We start from the raw sequence: 20,006 nt of genomic DNA, 5'->3' as shown, positions 1-20,006 counted from the left end.
GAAGAAATTCTATTTTCACATGTGCTGGCTCAGGAAAAATAATTCTCAATGTATGTTTTTAACCAATTATCCTGCCCTCAAGCATTGAAGCTTTCTAGATTACATCCCCAGCCTTTTCCCAGGATCCTGGTACAGCGGTGACTCTGAGCACTGCTCTGTGGGAGTGCAGATACTACTGAGATGTCAGATACTGCTGATATATATAAAAACGAATATAAACGATGGTAATTACGATAGCATAAAGAGGAAATGGAGGAAGGCTTCTTAAACATATCAAGGAGAGGAATGGAGGAAAAATAGATATGTAGCTCTATTTTTTTTCTCTAGCTTCCCGCAGAGGAAGGCAGCCAGGATGGCCGTTTTCTCTTGCTGTGAAAAAGCTCTTCGCTTCTGCTTAGCTACTGACATGAAGATTTAGGGAAAAAGAGGAAAAAAGGACATTTGTACACCAAAGAAACAAATGGAGGCGGCTTTTGAAGACCTAATTAACAGACTCTGTCCCAAGTCATTTCAGTTCAGCTGCAACACAAAAGTCTGACAGAGATCCATGGGACCGCAACAACCTGCCTGAGAGTAAGACCCCTGTAAACAAAACCAGTCCCTCCAAAAACCCACCCCCCTCCAAATACATGGGGCTGGGAAGGGGAGGATGCTGCAGCTGAAGGCCTGTTTTCCTGCTCACTAATAAATTTAGTTTACAGAACCCTTTGTGGGTCCCTTTTAAGGTTGTTTGTTGATTAAAGCGGCAAACAACAAACTTAGCCTTAATTTATGCTTCTTTTAACATTTCAAGCTTGGGGAGGATGCTTTTTATAGGAGTTAATGAGGCAGAATAGGTTCTTTATGGGGAAGATATTTTCTCACCAAATTAAAACCTGTATTGAAAATAAAATAATGAGATGAAGGTGGCTTTTCTTTCAGAAGTAAATAAATCTCAGACTAAGAAACTTCTCACGCACTTGGATCTGTCCTTATCGGGGAGATCTGAGAACAGCAGGTTCATAAGATGTTCCCTCTCTCTTTTAATTTTGCCTTCCTCCTTTCACCAAGACAGTAATAATGCATTGTTTGCTGAAAACAAGCGAGCAGCTCTACTTTGTGAAGGCCCAGAAGCACTGGGACCTCAGCAAAAGAGAAAATGTCCATCTCCTCCCCTTTGCTACAGTGAAAGCCCATGGCACTGAATCATCCGGGCACCCTGGGTACCTGTGGGGGTACGCAGGCAGGGCAGAGAAATGGGCCACCCCATGCCACATTATATACACTGTGCAGGTCGTAAAGTATCTCCTAGCAGAACCCCGTGCAGGAGATCGTTTTCCACATTAGAACCTCCCTGCTGCCCCAAATCTGCTGCGTTTTGCCAGTTTGGTGGAGTGGCGAAGCAGAACAAGGTACCTGAGCGCGCAGCACTGGAAGCTCCTGTATGACAGGAGTAGTCAGCACAGGATGCTATTCATTAGGGACAAACAGAACAACGTCCCTGTGTGACAGGAGAGCACTAACCCTGGTTCCTCTTAGCACTGGGAAAGAAAGCCTTCCTTTCATTCCAGGCCACAAGCACACTTGAGGTGATAACCCTGCTTGTCTTCACCGGAAAGGCTGCACAAATGCAGGCCTCGGAGGTGTAAGGTCAGGCTGGGGCACTTTGCTGTGCAGGGTGCCATACACGCAACTGCACTTTTGAGCTATCCTGTTTTCCAATGAAATGTCAATACTCTCTGTAGGAAAAAAAATAAAATAAAAAAAGAAAACCACCCTTTGGCTTGTTCGTTACCAAAAGGCATTTGAAATGTTTTTCTTCCCAAGTCATCCTGAGTTTACGGGTGCGAATGGGGCTAAGCCTGCTCTGGAGCATGACGACAGTATTTTCTTGTCCATCTTTTGACATTTGCAGATGAGACACACGTTTCCTTGGGATTACAGGGGCAATCCTGCCCCTGCCCTCCTGCTGCTGGCAGGCCGACACAGCGCAGATAAGGCCGGTGCACCTGCGGCCTGAGGAAAGCTGTGGAAGTGCTGGTTGCCTTATGCAATCAAGCAACAACCCACCTCAAATTTCAAAGCAGTTGCAGCCACCCAGCCCCATTACAGAAGGGTATGAATGGGGCTGTTTTCATATCTCTTATGCAAATGTCTGGGAGGACAACAATGTTACCCATTGTTAGCCACAAACAGCAGGATTTTATCTGGCCCTGGGTCCTGGTTCCTGACCACAGAAAACGTATACAAAGTATAGTTAAAGAAACTTGAGCCAAAAGACAGCCACTCCCCATGAAACCACATGCTGCAGGAATGAGAAAAAGAACTCAAGAGGCAAAAAGAAGTCAAAACCTGGGGAAATTCCAGCATTTGGCAGTGGCTGGGGAAGATCAGCTCCTGCAAACCCCAATGCTATATGCAGCTCACCTGCAGAGCAAGGGTGTGAGAGAGATAAATCAGCCACAGAATGAGTAAGAGATGAAAAAAGAAATTATATGCTTTCCTTCCAGTCTATGAAAATGTAACAATAGTGCACTCGCATTATCTACAGACATCTATCCACTGAGAGGCAGGAAAGCAAGGAGAGCAGAGAAGTCCCCAGAGTCAAGCAGGGAGAAGACAGGATATCAGAAGGGTAGAGGCTGTCTGCAGTGAGCTGTGTAAGATGACAGCACCTCAAATATCCAGCAGAAAGATTTGCAAGCTGTGTGACTATGGAATTGGCAATGTGAGAGACATGCTGGTGAAGGAAAGACTCTGATGTCATATAAACTGGATGAACGCATTTCCAGCAGGGTGCAGTTTAGAGGGTCAGGAAGCTAAGTTTCTGCATTAGATTCCATCCTGCTTGCTATCCACGCACCCACAGAGTGCAGCCTGAAGTCCATCAGTACACTGAGCATCACTTAAATATGTTTCCTAGGCTGTCCTGCTGGAAATAATAATCTAAATGAAGAGAAGATCCTTCATCTCAGATGCTGTGCACACAATGACTGACACAAAGCTGCTGAAATGAAGACCTTATGTTCAGTACCTATAGCTCCCCCCAGTTACAACTGCTCCGAAGAAGGACCACAGCACTTACCATTTCCTTTCTAATTAAGAGGTATGAACTAGACTCCAAGTCAGACTGCATGAACCAGCGTACCTTCACTTTTCTTCTATCTCTGGTGATGCTGGAAGGGAAATATCCTGTGCTGACCTTGCTGGGTAAAGTTCCAGTTGCCCCAGTCACGAGGGAGAGGCTGCACCTTGTTGCAGATACAAACTGCAACAACCGCACCGTGCTGTGGGGCAATGACAATGGGCTCCAAGACTTACTTGTAGGTTCAATCCTGCTTCTCAGATGGACTCCCTTTCAGACACGGGTTGTTTCACCTTGGAATGGGATTGAAACGACAGCTGGTCAAAAATGTACAACAGACACCGGGTCTGTTCACTGAAAGGCCTGCAGGAAATGTCTACTGATTTATTATATAGTTCAAAATAAATTGAACTCTTCGGGTTTTTTTGGAATGAAATCAGAATCCTCCAGATTCATTCTCCAGATGAGTATTTTTGTGCATATCACTGAATCCTCTAATTACTTCATACTTCAAATCATTTGCTCACTTCTTTTAAAGAACCCTCCTGCTGTCAGTTAGTTCCTCCACTGCAGGTCCTAGTCCCTTCCAATTCTCTGAAGCAGTGCTTCCAAACTCTCTTGTCTTCAAGAAAGGATGCAGCAGTTAAAATCAAGCAGATTGTAATTTTTGGAATTGGTGATACTAGGCTACATCTTAAAAAGCATGTTTTCACCCTAACAGGGATGAAGAGTCAGTATCTGAAACAAGAACGCAAACAGGTTGCTACAGAAGGAGAGTGGAAAGCAAGCAGCTGGTATTTACATGAGAAACCGTGGTGTTGGAGGCCTCCAGCACAGCCCTCCACCTTGAGTAAATACGTGGTGGTGTTTGTACAGCACTTCTGATCAGCTTAATAGGCCAATGGATGTCACTGTTGCTCTACATAAACCAAAATGGGAAAGCAAAAAAAAAAAAAAAAAAAAAAAAAAAGAATTAAAACAAAATAAGCTTACAAGAGAGGGTTCCCAAGGGCTTCCATTTAATACCCTCTAACCTGCTGTGCTGGTTAGGCTGGACAGCTTCATCAGGAGCTTCATAAAGACACATGTAACGTATCGTATTGTTAACTGCAGAGATAAGGTCTGGCTAATAGCTATGTGTAAAAAAGGAAGGCTATTGCCAAGGCTAACAGAGATGCAGAATGGAAATCAGAGACATCTGTGTACAAACAAGTAGGGCTTGCAGAGCAGGCAGGATACCAGTTTCTGCTCTACTCCATGTACCACCACTTCTGCAAACTGCAGAAAAGTGAGAGGAAACACTGTGAAATCGCCCCATAGGCTGAAAATCGGGCTAGTTTTTATTTGTCCCTCTGCATCTTAAAAACCTACAATACATACATTTGGGATCTGAAAACGAGGACTTGGTCATTTGAATCTGAAGCAGCCATTCAGATACTATGAAAATCTGCACTCACAACTGAACGATTCTTGTCTTCGAGGCTTAACTAAAGCCAGATTTTCCCAAGCAGTTATCAGCATCACGGTTCCTCCCATTTCACCAGTTCATTTGCGACTTCTCTGAAAAGTCAGCAGCAAGAAGCATTTGTTGATAAGTTCACTAAGGAGGATTCAGGCTCGCTCACTGCTAGGAGAAATTAGGTCACCAAGAGGCTACTGCAGTGACTGCCAGAGATGCAGCTGCCGTATTTCTAGGTCAGTGGTCACTTCCACGTTAACGGCTTTATGAAGGTTTAACCAACAAACGGAGTTTTTGCTTGCATGTCCATGTGCAAGTCAGTAGCCTAACGTAATGAGAGGCAGCCTTCAGCTGTTTCTAGCTGTTTAAATGTGGGCTAATTTACACTGAATTACTCAAAAAGCTCAGCGAAACCAGTGGAGAGGGGCAGGCTTACCAGAGCACAGAACAGAGGAAAGTATGCCCCATCTTTACACATTTGCTGTTCTAACACCTCCAGGGAAAGGTACACGTCCAAAAACAGCCCCATAAATGCAGTACCTGGCCTCCAACTGTTTTAAATATCAGCTGCTTTTTTAGGGTAGCTGCAGAGAGAGCCAGCCATAGGGAAAGCTGCTTCTTACAACCTTTTGTTGAGTCCACGGCTTCTGTCCTGTGGACAAAAACTTCTGGAACATTAACCTATCCAATAAAGCTGTGAGTGCACTCCCCACAGCTCAGGTTCTTTTAAGATGCACTTCTAAATTGCATCATAACCTCTTTGGGCTCAGTTTCGTATTTATTATACGTACCGTGTCATGCCTACAAGCTCACGTTCCAGGTATAACGTGCTTTCTTGGTTTATTCTGCTTCAGAGTTGTTCTACTTTGTGTGTTTTTGCTGCTGTTCCCTCTCCCACACTCTCCATCAAACACACTAAAAGGCATTTAGCTTAAGACTGAGTGAGGAGCACTCTCCTAACCTGCAGCTAAGTACTGCTTGCACAACTCTGACGTAAGCTCACGATGATGAGCGCCCCACCGCTTCTGTAAGATCCCAGTACCCTGACCACCAGGCATGCAGTCACCACAAAGTCACCCAAATGGAGACACAAGAACAGTGCCTGAGAAAACAAAGAAAAAGGCGTCGAAAGATGGCATGAGTGTGAAGCTTCAGATCCAGACCTAACTCTGCCAGAAGGTGGGAACCGTGATCGCAGTTCCTGCTGTGTACACGGAGCCTACCTCTGTGACAGAGGCTCAAGTCTACTCCAATTTGTTCCCTAAAAGGAAGAACACTATTTAAACAACAGGGAAAGGCAAGTGCCTGAGACTTGCCTGAATTTAACAGGTCTAGGTGTAAAATGTACTTGCTATCCCTCAAAATCTTCTAGAGAGAGTGCATGATACGAAGGACAATCCACGTTCTCTCACACACAGTTTCACAAACAACCGCAGTACAAATCAACAAAACAGAAAAGGGAACCTCTACTACACTAATTCAGCAATGGGAACATAGCACAGCTACTAACCATGGAAGGGAAAATCTCTACGCTAGCAAAGGCAGATTCAGATCAGCATATTATCATCACCAGGTCTGCAGGCCAAGTACGTTCTTAAAACAGATCTGATGTGCCACCGACCAGCTGTGCCAGACCACGGAATCGCATTACCCTGGTCTGCTCTCCAGCAATGAACCCGGTCTGAGACATTTTCAAGATGCTCATGAAATTATTTTTTTCGTTATCCTATGAGATCCCTTAGGAAAGTCTTCTTGCTCTCTCTCAGAATAGGCTGAGCTCTTTGAACTCTCTCCCATGAATAGGAATCCTGTGGGTTGCCTGTTTGTAATGAACAGGAACCAGCCTCTGGGAATGTCCGTGTCATGCACTGCTGCTAGTTACTGTTTATACACACTCCGAGGACACAGAGTATTCCACAGAACGATGACTCTGTCTTCTCCACCCTGTCATTAGTCCTCTATGAGACATCTCGCCAATTACTTCCTAAGATGAGAACTACACTTATCATACATGTAAAGGCACACTTAAATTAACCTCTATTTTTTTAACTTTCAAAACCTCCAGACCTACATTTTAAGTCTCTACATTCCCTTATTCAGCTGAATAAAGTTTTGCTTCTCCTGTAAGAACCATCTCCAAGTTAGCAGGTCTCAAAAGCTTTCCCATGCGCTTATGAATGCAGTGCCACGTATGAATTCCCTGTGGTTTACACACCTGAACATCATGGATTTCACTGTTGCTGAAATTATGGAGAGAAACATTTGCTCAGCTACGTCTCCAGATTCTAGTCCTGCAACATGTATTATAAGGGCTTGTTCTTGCTCCTGCTTATGTCAACATTACTTTGTGAAGCCTGGTTTGGATTCTTTCTTCCTACCGGTGCTGTCCCAGGTGGTGCAACAAAGTCTGGCTGCAAACAATTTCCTCCTCGTCTTCCTGGGTATCCTGTGTAAGAGCTGGCCCCAAGCTCTGAGCACCGTGCAGGTGTGCAGCCTCACGTGGTTTCCACTGGGCAACTACCCTTCCTGGGCTGTTTTGTCTGCAGGTGCTACTGGGAGCCATGGGCTCAAAATTGCCAAAGAAAAATGAAGATGTGGCTAACACCCTGTAAAAAAAGGCCAAGGCTCAGTTCAGTGGAAGGCAACAGTTTCCTTTAGCATCCATCTGTCAGGAGCATTGGCAGGTCTTGCCACTTTGTGCTGACTGATTTGCTCAGCCGTTTTGCAGTGACACTTTCAGAGCCTCCCCTGCCATTTCCCATGGCTGTTATTCAGCCCCATGGTCTGACAGCTCTGACAGAAGCAAAGCCCTCTGCTACGGTTGCCCCAGGAGCAGCTCAGCATCACAACTCCGACGCCGCGATGCTGTGATGTCAGGCGCGCTGTGCTATCATGCAATTAACCCCTTGTTAGCTTCCACTGATAACAGAAATTGTGGTTTGTTTGCACTGGAATGGGCCAAGCAGAGGAACTCACACTTAACACATAAGGTAAATAACAAAAATGAAACACTTGAATCTCTAAGTGGTGGAGAATGACTCAATCTAGAGTCAAGTAGAACACTGAAAATCTTAGACATCTAAATAAAAATGCCTGGGTTTATGTACGTCTAAGCTGCAATTTGTGATGATTTCCTTGGGATTGTCACAGATGTTACGTACATCTGAGAGCTTAGCCAGTTGTATGTCAGTTCCCAAATACTTGGACCCCAAGAAAAGTAGCGTACTTAACCAATTATCTAAAATGCTCCATGTCTTCAGGAATCACACAGCAACTCAAAACTATGTGGCAATGCAGCACTGAAAGAGTGACCATTTAACGGCTGCTCCCCAGCCACTGCAAACAGACCCATGCCCTCAATGCACTCTCAAGAAGGAAAGCGTCCACCCTTCAAAACACCACAGAGCAATCTGCACTAAAGCATGGGCGAGCAGACTGCCCGGGCAGAAAGGAAGGTGCCCTGTCATTTTATAAGGTCAAGACTGAATTACAAGCTATGTTGCTGCTATAAAGCAAGGCTGCTCCACGCCTGGCATCACTGGGTACTAACTGCTGTTGGGTGGAAACACATAGCAGCACCGTGGTTATTTCTGCATCTATGGGAAGGCCAAGCAGATTGTTTTCTAGAAGAAAGACTGCAAAGAAGACCCAGCTGTGCTGGGTCTCAAAACCAGATATCCCTGCTGCTTTTTGTGCCTCAGTAAGCTACTGAGCCACATGCCCCCTGAACAAACACACCAACAGCAAGGGAGCTAATACTGCGCACTTCACATGACTGCTGCTCAAACACTCAAAACAAGCGAACACAGGACTTGTCTGAGTGATACCGTGCCCACCTGCAATTACCTCCCAGCGTGCTGTGGTGCTGTTCTCATCACCGTCTCACCATCCGTGACAAGGTATTCGACAGCAGAAACACATCACCACAATATGGAGACTACAGAGTCTTTGCAGGACTGTGCATAAGATAAATGAAGAAAGCAAACTGGCACATTGGCAGGACCATTCACATGTTGCTGCTAGTGGACTGGGGTAGGCTGAACTGCTTCACAGAAAATACCATTTCCTATGCACTGCTGGCCGTCTCAGCCCAACAGATTTAAACCGGTGCTCACCGATACAGCTTCATGCTTAAAAGAAGAAGAAAATAACATAAACCTGGATGAGAGGCAACTGCAAAATTCAACGTCCCAGCTCACCACATCTCTGAGTGTCCAGTCCCTCACAAAACAAGACAGAGACAGAAGTAGCAGCAGAGAAATGCCTTCAATGGGTACCAAAGGGAGCAACAGCTGAGGAAGCTGCAGCAAAAAGCCTGCCAGAAAGCACTCTGCAAAAGAAATGGGGTGCCCACGTGGGGCACAAAACTCCAAATAAGCTGTAAAAATCACCAAAAACCAAGCTCACTACACCCGTGGAGCTGGGGTACGCACCGTCGCGATGCAGTCCAGAAGGCCAGGATCTTCTTAAGTGCGTGCAGATTTGACTGCATCGTGAGGCTGCCGTCAGCGAGGAGGGTGAACGAAGTACCTTCACCATCAGCGCTGCAGGTTGTGACGGGGAAGGTGAGGCTGCGCATGAGAAGGCAGGCCAGGGGCAGGAAGGAGAAGGAGTCAGCCTTGCTCACCCTTTTAACAGGCAGTCGCTAATGACAGAGCTCCAGCGGCTAGGAGTCAGACAGCCATAGCTTGTATGCTCACACTGCACTAATTGCCCTTGCTGCAGGCACTGAGCTGGTGAGATGAGAGTAAAAGAGAGCAAGGTGACTAAAAGGAAGGAAAAGCAGGAGGCATGTAAGAGTGAGCAGTTCACTTGTTTGTTCCCCCTTACAAAAGCACTGCCACCCGTTATGAAGCTAACGGTAGGCCCCCGTGTTTTAGGGATCCTGAGCTGGCAGGTGCTCCAGCAGATCAGTGCAGCCTCGCAGACTTGCACAGAGGAATGAAGATTTGTTCCAGCCCCACACTGACAATTTCTTCAAGGCCTGAAATGTTCTAATTAATACCTAATTTTAAAAGCTGCTATTTCAGTTTCACGGCAGAGTTGCGGCTCCTCAGGAGATTATAATAAAAACAAATGGGGCGAGACAGCAGTTCTCACACCTTTTCTGGTTTTGATCGGCCAACCTGTGTGATCTCTTGATACTCACAAAGAGAGATTGGAAACAGATTTTACTGCCAGTTTCACAACCACACCTACAGGTGCTCCCAACCCAGCCCTTACGTTAGGAACTAAAGGCTGGAGTTGGGTAAGAGCCTGGTCGTTCCTGGCTCCGATACTGCCTCCTCCAATATTGCCTCTTCTCTAGCAATGAGAACCAGTCCTGGGAAAGCCCTCTCCTTCCCTGCACAGAGCCATAGTGCAGAGCTGACAACTGGGGAAAAGCTGTTGTAAGTCTGGTCCCCATTCTCCTTTTCTGATGCTGCTTCTCACCTACACTAGAGGGGAAGAGAAAGAGATGGAAAAGGCAAGGAGCAGTATGATGAAACTGGTAAGGGAAAACTACCCCCCCCCCCCCAAAAAAAAAAAAAAATAAGAAACACAGAGAAGAAATCCAGAGAAAGGAAGACAAAGGAATCCTTATGAGAAAAGGTCACCTTACTGAATCACATACAATAACATTTCTGTGCATATTTTGTACCATTCTATCAAATTAAATCATGAATTTTCTCACCAGGGAAACCATAAAACATTCATGAAAATGATTTCATTCCTTATTAAATTCTGAAGGTCGCTGGCTCAGTTAGGGCCAGCACATACCCATCCACATTTAATGAAACAAGATTTTCCTATAAGATGGGCATTTTCACCCACTCCCCCTGTTCCAGAATCTGAAGCAAGCACAAATTATTGGACATTTAGGTCCTTTAGATAGGCAAGTAGAAGCACTGCAAAATGTATAGAAAAAGATCTTCGAAAGGCAGGTGCCTAAATTCACGACCTGAGTTTCAAAAGTGCAAAGCGGTCTGCAGAACCCACTAACTTCAAGGAGCCCTGCTCAGGCTTTCAGGAGTTTTGGAAAAGGAAAAGAGATAAGGATCCCTTTTTTACTGAAAGCTTGGCCTGTAGGGCTGGGTTGGGCTGGGCAACAGGGCTGAGCAAAATGAAAGTGCAAGCACATTGCAGGCTCGGCGCCGGAGCTCGCTGTAATCTACCAGTTTAAAGTAATACACTATGCTTGCTCGGAGGACCTTGCTCTGGGACAAGCGTGCTAATTTCCCCAAGTGAGCTCTGCCCTGCCCTCTTGCTGTCCTGCTACACCGTGTATTCACTAATTCATGGTTATTTTCCCCTCCCCATGCAAGGCGCTGTATCTGCTCACTACATCAGTAACAGGAGATCGGTCCACTCTGAGCCTAATTAATGATGTGCTGAAACCCAAAATGCTTTCTTTAGAGAGCACACAAGCAGCAGGGCAGCGCACTCCTTTGATCTCCAACCTGCTCACACAGCTTCCTGCTCTCCTCCTTCCCTGATCACTGCTGATAGCAAACTCCTTTGGATGTCACAAAGAACAGGCCATCATAAAACAGGAGGACCAGAAGCAGGGAAGGTACCAATAACCAAGGTACCAATAATCCCACTCCAGAAACAATATATCTGTTCAGCACCCCTAATTACAGCCAGCCAGGACACATTCAGAAGCCTGGTGCTGGAGACAGGAATGTTTTTAATTACACTGGTCCCTTGCCTGCCAGGTAGCCAGTTGCTCTGTCAAGCTATCCAGGTATGGTCCCTCCTCTTCATCGTATACATCTCTGAAGCTGCTAATGCTGAAAGCATCTGGATTAAAGATCACTGGGGACGCTAACCATGGCCTTGCTAATAGTGCACAACAAGACGGCTTGCTGGACAGGAACAGGAAAGGAAATGTGCTCTGGTTTTTGGCTCCATGGTCGGAATTTGCCAGCTCCCATAAAACATGGGAGGAGAAGCAGGATCTGTCTCTGCCACGGGTTCAGTTCAGGTAAGCGGTGATGCCAGTACTGGGCATTTCTGAGCACGTGCTGTTCTTCAAAGTTAACCAAGGCATCAGTTCTATTATAGCAGAGACGCAGTTGCAAAGGTAACCGTGATGTTGAAAATAAAGTGTGGGTCTTGACACACACAACGTGACTAGGAAATGCATTGTGTAACTCCTAGGAATTAAAGAAAGCCAGCTAACAATGAATGAAGCAGAAGCACTCCAGCAGCTGGAAATGCAGCACAATATTTTAAGGCAATGTAAACTTCATTTCACTGCAACATAAAAGTTGTGCTTGGCTTCTTAACCTGAATTATTCTGCATACTGAAAACACGAGCAAGCTCTGATTCAAACACTCTTCATGGTAAGAAGGAGTCCCTGATCTACCACACATGCTGCGACATCTCTTTTTTACGAGTGCTTCCTACTCAGTGAGCACCTCTACCAGTATTTTTCACCCAGCTGAGATTTTTTTTATTGTTTTATGGATAAAGCATAGATTATTATAAATTCTGACAGTGTTCTAGTTATGTGAGCAAGCAGAAGACACAAGTTGTATAGAAACTGTGGCCAGCTGTGAAGTGAAGCTGCATTAATTAAAACACTTCCAGCCACCCCCTTCCTTTTAATCCTAAAGCAAAAGCATTCTCAGTACAGACTGAGAGCCAGCTGGGATAAACACATCTTGGGTTACCAGTGCCTTCCAGCGGGGCCCAAGTCCCTCGGAAATGCCTTTCATCTTGATCACCAGCCTTTCACATCCACGGGACTCACTGCAGAAACAGCTCCTCTCAGAGGATTTCACCAAAGATACTGACTTGCTGGCTTGATAACCAGAGAACTTAGAGGGAAACTGGAATTCTGCAACCTGTCATAGTTGACAATCTCTGTATTTCTAAAGAAAAAAGCATTTCTTGACTTTCTGATATGATGACCTACTTCCAACACAACCTTTCATTCAGTTATCCTACAGAGAAAGCAGTTCACTCTTGTGACAGCACTTAGGATCCTTGCGCAGGTCAGACCCGTTCCTACCCATGATGCAGAACAGGAGCATGATCTTTCTCGCCAACCTTCTCCTACACCCTATCAGCCTGAAAATGGAAAGAGCTATCAGCTTCTCCTTCTGAATCCTAATTCAAGAGGGTGCTTGAAGCCGGCACTGGCTATTAAGCACGTGTCTGTGTTCTGTATGTGTGCTTCATTTGCAGCACGGTCTGAAGTCCACAATAACAAGACACACACACAGGCTCAGAGTGACAGAGAGGCTTACGTGCTTTCCTCAACGCAGGAGGCTGAGGTGCCTGTCTGATGAGAGGCTGAACAAGACTGTGACCCTACAGTCTTGTACACAAATCTGCTCAGCAAATTGGGTTCGGCAGCCTTACAAACCATAACCAGACAGAAAAACATATTTTTCCTTCCAACAGACGAGATGTTTGCTGAGGGCACTGAAGTTCCCATCAAACAGCCTATTTTCTTCCTTCTGTGTCACAGCAAAACCCTGATGCTGTGGAGGCAAAATGGTTTGTGAGAGGAGGGCATCTCAGGGGCAAGCATCTTGTTACTTTCGAAGATCAAAACCAGAGTTTTCTTTGGTCATTAGACCCCACAAAAATCTTTCTCCTATAGAAGGGTCTACCTGGGTGATGCATTTTGTTTAAAGCAGTGGTAGTGACAGATCTCCACAAGCTCCTTCTCCTCTTGGAGAGGTTTTAGCAATAAAATGTGAAGCCTCACAATATCACATCAAAGAAATTCCTGACAAGTTCATAGGGCATCACAGCGTGCGACTGCTGCTAAGCTTTCTTTAGCAGCTTTCTTCAGCCTGCTTACTGCCATTGTGACAAAGCTTACACCTGCTAAGTTTCTGGGTTACCTGTCACAGACATTTTTTCTTATTTTTAAAGCTAGTTTGGGGGAAAATGAGGGCACCATGGCATCCACTGCTTCCAAGACAACTCAAGAAGGCACTTGTCCTCATGCTAATTCTGAAGTGCATGCCCAAAAGCTTTGCTCAAAGCAAGACTGTGATTCCTTCGGCAAGTATTCATACATAACTGGTGCTGCATTAAAACCTCGTCTGTTCATTTGGCGTAATGTTAGCTATGAGCCTCCCTGTTTCCTGATGGCAGAGATGAAAGGCAAAGTCAATGTGTACGATAGGAGCCTGGCTGCTAAACAACCCTGCTCCAAAGTTTTCATGTGTTTCTAGGAGGAAATGAAGTTTCCATCTAAAAAGAAATGTTTTGTTTTGAGCAGAAAATGATTACTGTTTTCATGAAGACAGCCAGTGCCACCCTATCACTACACTGAGGCTGGGAAATGACCCCACGCAGTCCAGTGAGGATTGCTATTCACTTGTTGGCAATATTCAGGGCCTGGAAGAGCTAGCAGTTTGCCCAGACAACACCTCTGATGATGTCCTACCTCTTCTCTCAGGCAGGTAAACTGTGGTGAATGTGTGATATATCTATCCTGAAATCCGCCCTTCAAAAGGTAGTAGGACAGCAAGTTACTAAGATTGGAAATATTTTGGCTTTTAGCCTTCAAAATTCCTCTTTTTTTTTTTTTTTATTTTCTTTCCTATTTAAAGGGTCAAGGGAACAGTTTTCACTAGGTCTGTCACAGAGACCCAGATGTGCTTTCATGTTTTGGTGGCTGAGTCCTGGGCTGCAAGGAAGACCCAGCAACGTACCCACCGATTCACTCTCAGTTACAGGAGTACAATGTTTTCAAGAGTACATGTGTGAAAATGCAAGTTCCCAGAGCCTCACTGAGGAAAACAGCTCATCTCCAAGTCTGAGGATTTTCAGAACCAGGGTTTTGGTTCCGTTCTAGTGTTTTATGTAAGCCATTAAAGAAATGTGCCATGTTTGCAATAGTTTTGCAAAGGACCATGGCAGAATATTTGTGAAGTTCAGAACTGAAGCCACTGTCTGAAGCTTTTTCATTTCTGCTGGAAGTGATGCTGGTCTTGGGAGCTGGGGTTGGGAGCAGAAATGTAGCGTGTCCTCACTGAAGCCAGCAGATTGATGCTAGGAGATCTTTCTGCACAAGAAATGCAACAAAAACTCTAAAAATTGACAGGAGAGGATTTGGAGTGGCCTGGATCTCCAAAGTCCAGATCAAGACCTTTTCAGAGGCCAGACATTCAAGGTCTTATTATTCCCTGGTGCATACTGAATTAGGGGAAATACACATGCCGTGCATACAGTTATTTCCCATTTACTCCAGAATAAATGGGAACAGAATCAGACTCCAAAGTAATTGCTTGAGAACTGTTAGTAAACGCTCTCTGTAAGGCTCTGTAAAGCCCTGAGCCACCCATCGTGCATGTGGTATTTATTTTAAGGGGATAAATAATGCAGGGCAGAAGAAAAAAATCTGATGCAGTCAACTCACAACATTCCAGAGTTATTTACCAGTGGCTTTTTTGTTTGTAGCCTTTTTTTTTTTTTTTAATCAGTTTTAAATACTGTCCTGCTTGATTCATTAGTTTGGTCTCCAGTGAATAACTGGAGGTTTTTACAAGTGTAGCAAACACCTCACTATTTTATCATTCTAACCCAAGATGTATTGTAGGGATTTATATCACTTTGATAGCTGCTGTATGTACAGAGCTGGGGCTTGGATTTTTTCCCTTTTTTTTTTTCATTTTTTTTTTCCCTGTATGTGAGAACCGAGGGAAGGCAGCGACAACCGATCTCATCACGTGCTCATTTGTTCTGCCGGTGTCTCTCACCCTCCAATGTATCAGCTGTATTTTTCAGCACGCGCTAAAAAACTCATCAGACCGATCCTGTGGTGCGCAAGGTGCAGGCAGCGACTTTCCGACACTTTTCAGGAATTGCCGTCGCGGGGAATTCTCATGCCCCACCACCCACCCTGAGCAACCTTCATAACAAAACAGGGCTGAATTCCTTCAGAAACGATTCAGGTCAGAGCAAATGTTGCACATGTTTTATCACCCGGGAAACTCAGAAACTTTCCAAGAATGAACTTATGGGAGCCCGGCAAGCCAGGGAGCTGCAATGCACTGTCTCTCGCAGACAACAAGGCCTCAGTGTCAAAGCAACAAGACCAAGGGCAGAGAAAGAGGAGAAGAAAGGCGCCCTGAGAACCTGCAGGACACTGGTTACAAACAGGTGGCTGAATACTAAAGAAAGAGACACAGAGAGAACAAGCAGCAAGACACAGGCATGAATGGAATATATTTTACAGGCTGGTATGAGGAATTTAAGGAATTAAGAAGGTTCTTTCTTGTTTCTCAGCCTAGAAGAAATGTTCAGTCTTTAATTATCGCTCGTCTCGTTGATGGAACATAAATCCTCAAGAATTCCCTTCTGGGGGACTCTGCAGTCTTTGACTTACCTGACACTTAGAAAGAATTTGATTTTGTGCCTGACACTGCTGTCAGCAAATAAGAGAAACTGCTGTTAGAGGTTTTAGCCTCCTTTGCTAATCTCAGTTTGAGGACTTCAGGCGGATTGGCATTAAACAAAAAAGTTCAGTGTGCTTTTGCCCTAAATTGCAGAGTGCTACGCTGTGACAGGAGTGCTGGCTGTCACCTCTCTCTCCCCCTTCCTCCAAGACGTGGCCTCTCTAGCCAAGGGCTTGATCCTGCAGGGCTGTGTGTCCTGTCCCCTCTCGGGTAATCCAGATCACTTCAGTGGATCTACTCACATTCTCAAAGCTGATCACGATCTTAAAAGCTTGGCTGGATCAAACCAGAATGTTTGGCGGCACACAGGACTGAGCCACTGGGGAGCCAGTGATTTCAGTAAGCCTTCCAATTGGGTCTGCTGCTCACCTTCACGGCAGCACTGCAAGCAAACAGCATGTCTGAAGTGATCTGCCTGTACTTTGCACTGTGTTATAAACTCCTGATTGCAGGCAACATGCCCTTTTACTCGGGCAGCCCAACAGAAATCCCCAATAAGCAACAAAGGTGGTGAAACTCTGAGTGGAACAATTTCCAGACTCTGGGACAGGTCAGAGCCAGTGTAGTGTAAAGTGTCAATCATGCATTTCTGGCTTACCTTTAACTATGCCAGTGCTTGTGAATAAGGAAATCCTCATGACCTTCACACTTGGAGCAGCTCACGCTGAACTTACGGGGACTTGCCACTGAAGGAATTTTGTAGGTCTAAAGTGAGCATTAACATCCTCAAGACTCTTTAGCCTGGGTTTCAAGAAAAATCTCCCTCTAATTCACCCTCATTTCAGTTAGAGAAACCCAAATGGGTTTAAAGACAATGTCAGGTGGAAGATCTGTGGGGAGTTAAAGTCCCTATTGTTTGTCTGCCTGCCTTTAATCTCCAGCAGTGCAGAATGTGTTTTGGTTTCTGCTCTGTACCTCTAGCTATTCTAATGAAATGCATAGGTTGGATTCTGCCCTGTTTGCTCTGCCTGTTTCCTGCATCAGGGTCACAGGAATGCTACTGAGAATAAATCTATCAGCTGGAGAGGAGCCTTCTCTTTACATCTCTAAGGCCTAATGCAGTTTATGCACAGGATTTAAAGCAACTCACCCTGTTCCTGTGCCCTCCGGCAATCCACATTCAGTGCAGGAGCCAAGTTTTACAGCATAAACAAAGCAGGTTGCTAAATAATTGACCTGACAAACTGGTTGGAAAGGTTGTGCTTCCAATCTGGCAAAGAGGCAAGCTGGTCCCTTGACCTCAGGAACAAATTCAGGCCCTGGTTTCAAGGAACAGACATCACCTAATGCTCTGGTCCTACCAACGTGCCAGGTGATAAAGGTAGGTGGTCAATATGTATCTGATGAGATAGGCCCTGGGACATCAGGAATCCTGCTTGGCTAGCAGTCAAGTAATTTTGTGTGTGTGTGTGTGTGTGTGTGTGTGTTTTGTTTGTTTGTTTGTTTTTGAGGCATGGGCATGAGATGTGGTAGCAATTCCCATGGATCTTCTTTCCAGCTCCTACCCCATTCCCCTCCATTTGTCCAGAACAGGAACTAACAAGGTGCTGGGTATTTGCCGAAAGGAGACGGGGAGTCACTAGAGCCATCACCACAGCTGTACTTCATAGTGAAATCTTCCCAAAGGTAACCAGTGAGCACATTTCCCAGAATAATCATATGAACATTACCTATTCCTGCCTTAAAGAAACAAAAAATTAATGTGATGTACCACCTCCTTCCAGCACGAGCTATGTTTGCTTTGTTCAGCCAGCAAGCAACCACGACAGCTATTATAGCGCAGTCTTCATCTCCCTGAGGGGAAGCCAGAGTGGCAGTACACTGAGAAACAGAAGTCTGTTCATCAGGCAGGTTCTTTTCTTGGTGAATCTGTCTTTGAACACTAGCCCCTGAGAGCGAATGTGTGTAAGGAACCTGAAATGTGACAGCATGAACTCGGGGCTCACAGAAGGTTTACAGTGGAGCTGTTTTCATTAAAAAGATAAGATCCTTCAGAATTCCTAGGCAGCTTATGGTAACGATGAACCCTTATTCATTCTTAAAAAAAAGCAGTTTGTTACAAAAAATCTCACACAAAAGCACACACACACAAGGGCAAGTTAGATGAAAGATGTTTGCCTGTTAAGTTCCATGACAGAAGATATTTTAGTGACTGAAATTAAAGTGAGATCCTCTTACATACACTTTAATGATAAAAAATAATGCTTAGCTCTTGCACTGGTCTTTTCTTTATGAAAAGGCAAAGTACACATCCAGTGCCATGCAGGAGATGCATGGCAGAGCTGGGAATAGAACGGGGTCTCACATGTCTGAACCTAAGGAAATGGCACATGACCAGCGTATAGCAGAGGAAAGCTGCAAGGATCAGTTATGCCACCTCTGGCCATTGCAGAACCGTAGCTACTGGTGTTTGTCACATAACACTTACCACAAAATTCCCGTTTTTATGGGAAGAAAAAGCGTTATTAATAATAGCTAGAGCTAGCTTATGTCCTGCTGATGAAGAAAGAATCCCAGAAGAAATTACTTTTTTCTCAAAAGCAAATGCTTTCTTCATACCACCAACCTGTTGATGCAGATGGGATTAAGAGAATGCAGCTCAGTGCATAAACACACCAGAAAGCACATGACCTTCTGCTGAGTGTTGCTTTGAGATCTAACCTCACATACCCAATAGGCACAAGTGATATCGTACCTTCAAAAAGAGCTGCATTCCTCCTTGATGAGATTATTGAAATGGCACCTCTTTAATTATTTGTGAATGCTTTGTAAATCTTCGGAAATGACATTAAAAGTGTGATTGTCATAAAAACGTGAACATCTCATTTGCTTCTTGTTATAGCTGAGAAACAAGAAGAACCTCACAGAGGATGGAAAACGTTTGGTACAGCCCTTCTATTGCACAAGACAAATCCCTCCATCAGTTCATGACTGCAGTGGCCTCTTTCAGAGCAGCTCTCAGGTCAGTACTGCTGCTCTGCCACACAGCGCTTCTCAAATCCAAACACAAATACTCCCCACAACTGACACTACTAAAATGAATGTATTTGGGCCAAGTAACTGCGCACTCTAACTTCACGGGCAATACACTTGTAGAGCAAATAAACATGACCTACTCCATCAGCCCTGAAGGCTGCAGGGCCACAAGGATGGCCGTAATGCCCTTTGGGCTGATGAGGACTGCCTGATACCACAGGGCATACCTGGAGACTTCTGCTGCCTCAAGGCCTGACTGTGCCTTTTGCCCTGCTTTTATGGCAGTAAGCACCCTGGGTTCCTAACCCACAGCAGGGCTCCTTGGAAGTACAATAATGTAGGTAACAACTAGCAATAATTACAAGCCGGTGTCACGATTCCAGGGCCAGTGCAGTATCCAGCACTTTACTGCCTCCAGCTCACACAAACGGGATTGCTTGTTTATTTTTTTTTAATTGTTGTCTTAGTTCCCTCATTTGAGCTACCTGTTCTCAACAAAGCGTTGCAGGACTAGAACTGATCAAGCATCCACTGGATAGGGATGAGGTTATGAAGATGACCACGAGACTTTTGGAAAAAAAAAAGAAAAAAAAAAAAAAAAAGAAAAAAAAAGATATAGGACACTGCAAAGGAGCTGATCCAACCTACTATCTGCTAAAGCAGAAATTCAGGATCAGTAATTAATGTCAAATAAAGCTGACATTGCTGGGCCTTTCTCCATTATTTGAACAGCCCGTTAGCTCCTCAGAATGTCAGTTTGTCAGAGGCTCAGACAAAACTGGGACAAGGAACAAAGCACCTTTCACCCCAGAGCATGTTGTGGGTCAGAAGGTCAGAAGACAGCTCACATTAACCTTGTGACTGCTGCAAAAAAGCTCAGGGCCCTGAAAAAATACTCCTCTGCCCACTTCCCAGGATGGGAGATGGCTGTGTCAAGGCTGGGAAGAACAAACCTGAGTATAGGCAGCATTGAGCAGTTCAGACCTGCAAGCTTTACTCACATGGGTAATCCTTATTGTCTGATTAGTCCCACTGCAGTCATGAGGGGAGGGGGTGCCCATGTAAACCTGTAGAAGGAGGAGAAGAGGCCTTAGCAAT

At 45.1% G+C, this 20,006-nt stretch overlaps 1 protein-coding gene across 4 annotated transcripts in view; it reads right to left on the bottom strand.

Annotated features, from left to right (window-relative positions):
• The window catches only part of SHROOM3 (shroom family member 3), a 148,808-nt gene that overhangs the window by 51,974 nt on the left and 76,828 nt on the right, over positions 1 to 20,006 (bottom strand). The window contains exon 2 of one of the 4 annotated variants that reach the window (XM_035324142.1): positions 19,910 to 19,975. The exons of the other annotated variants lie outside the window; for them this stretch is intronic. Coding sequence (XP_035180033.1) covers positions 19,910 to 19,911 — 2 coding nt within the window. The 5' untranslated portion in view covers positions 19,912 to 19,975. The remainder of the gene's footprint in view (positions 1 to 19,909; positions 19,976 to 20,006) is intronic. 4 annotated transcript variants of the gene reach the window in all.

This window comes from Oxyura jamaicensis, chromosome 4, assembly GCF_011077185.1.
Source record: "Oxyura jamaicensis isolate SHBP4307 breed ruddy duck chromosome 4, BPBGC_Ojam_1.0, whole genome shotgun sequence".
In the NCBI taxonomy this organism is placed as follows: Eukaryota; Metazoa; Chordata; class Aves; order Anseriformes; family Anatidae; genus Oxyura; species Oxyura jamaicensis.
This window is presented reverse-complemented; position numbering and strand designations above follow the sequence as displayed.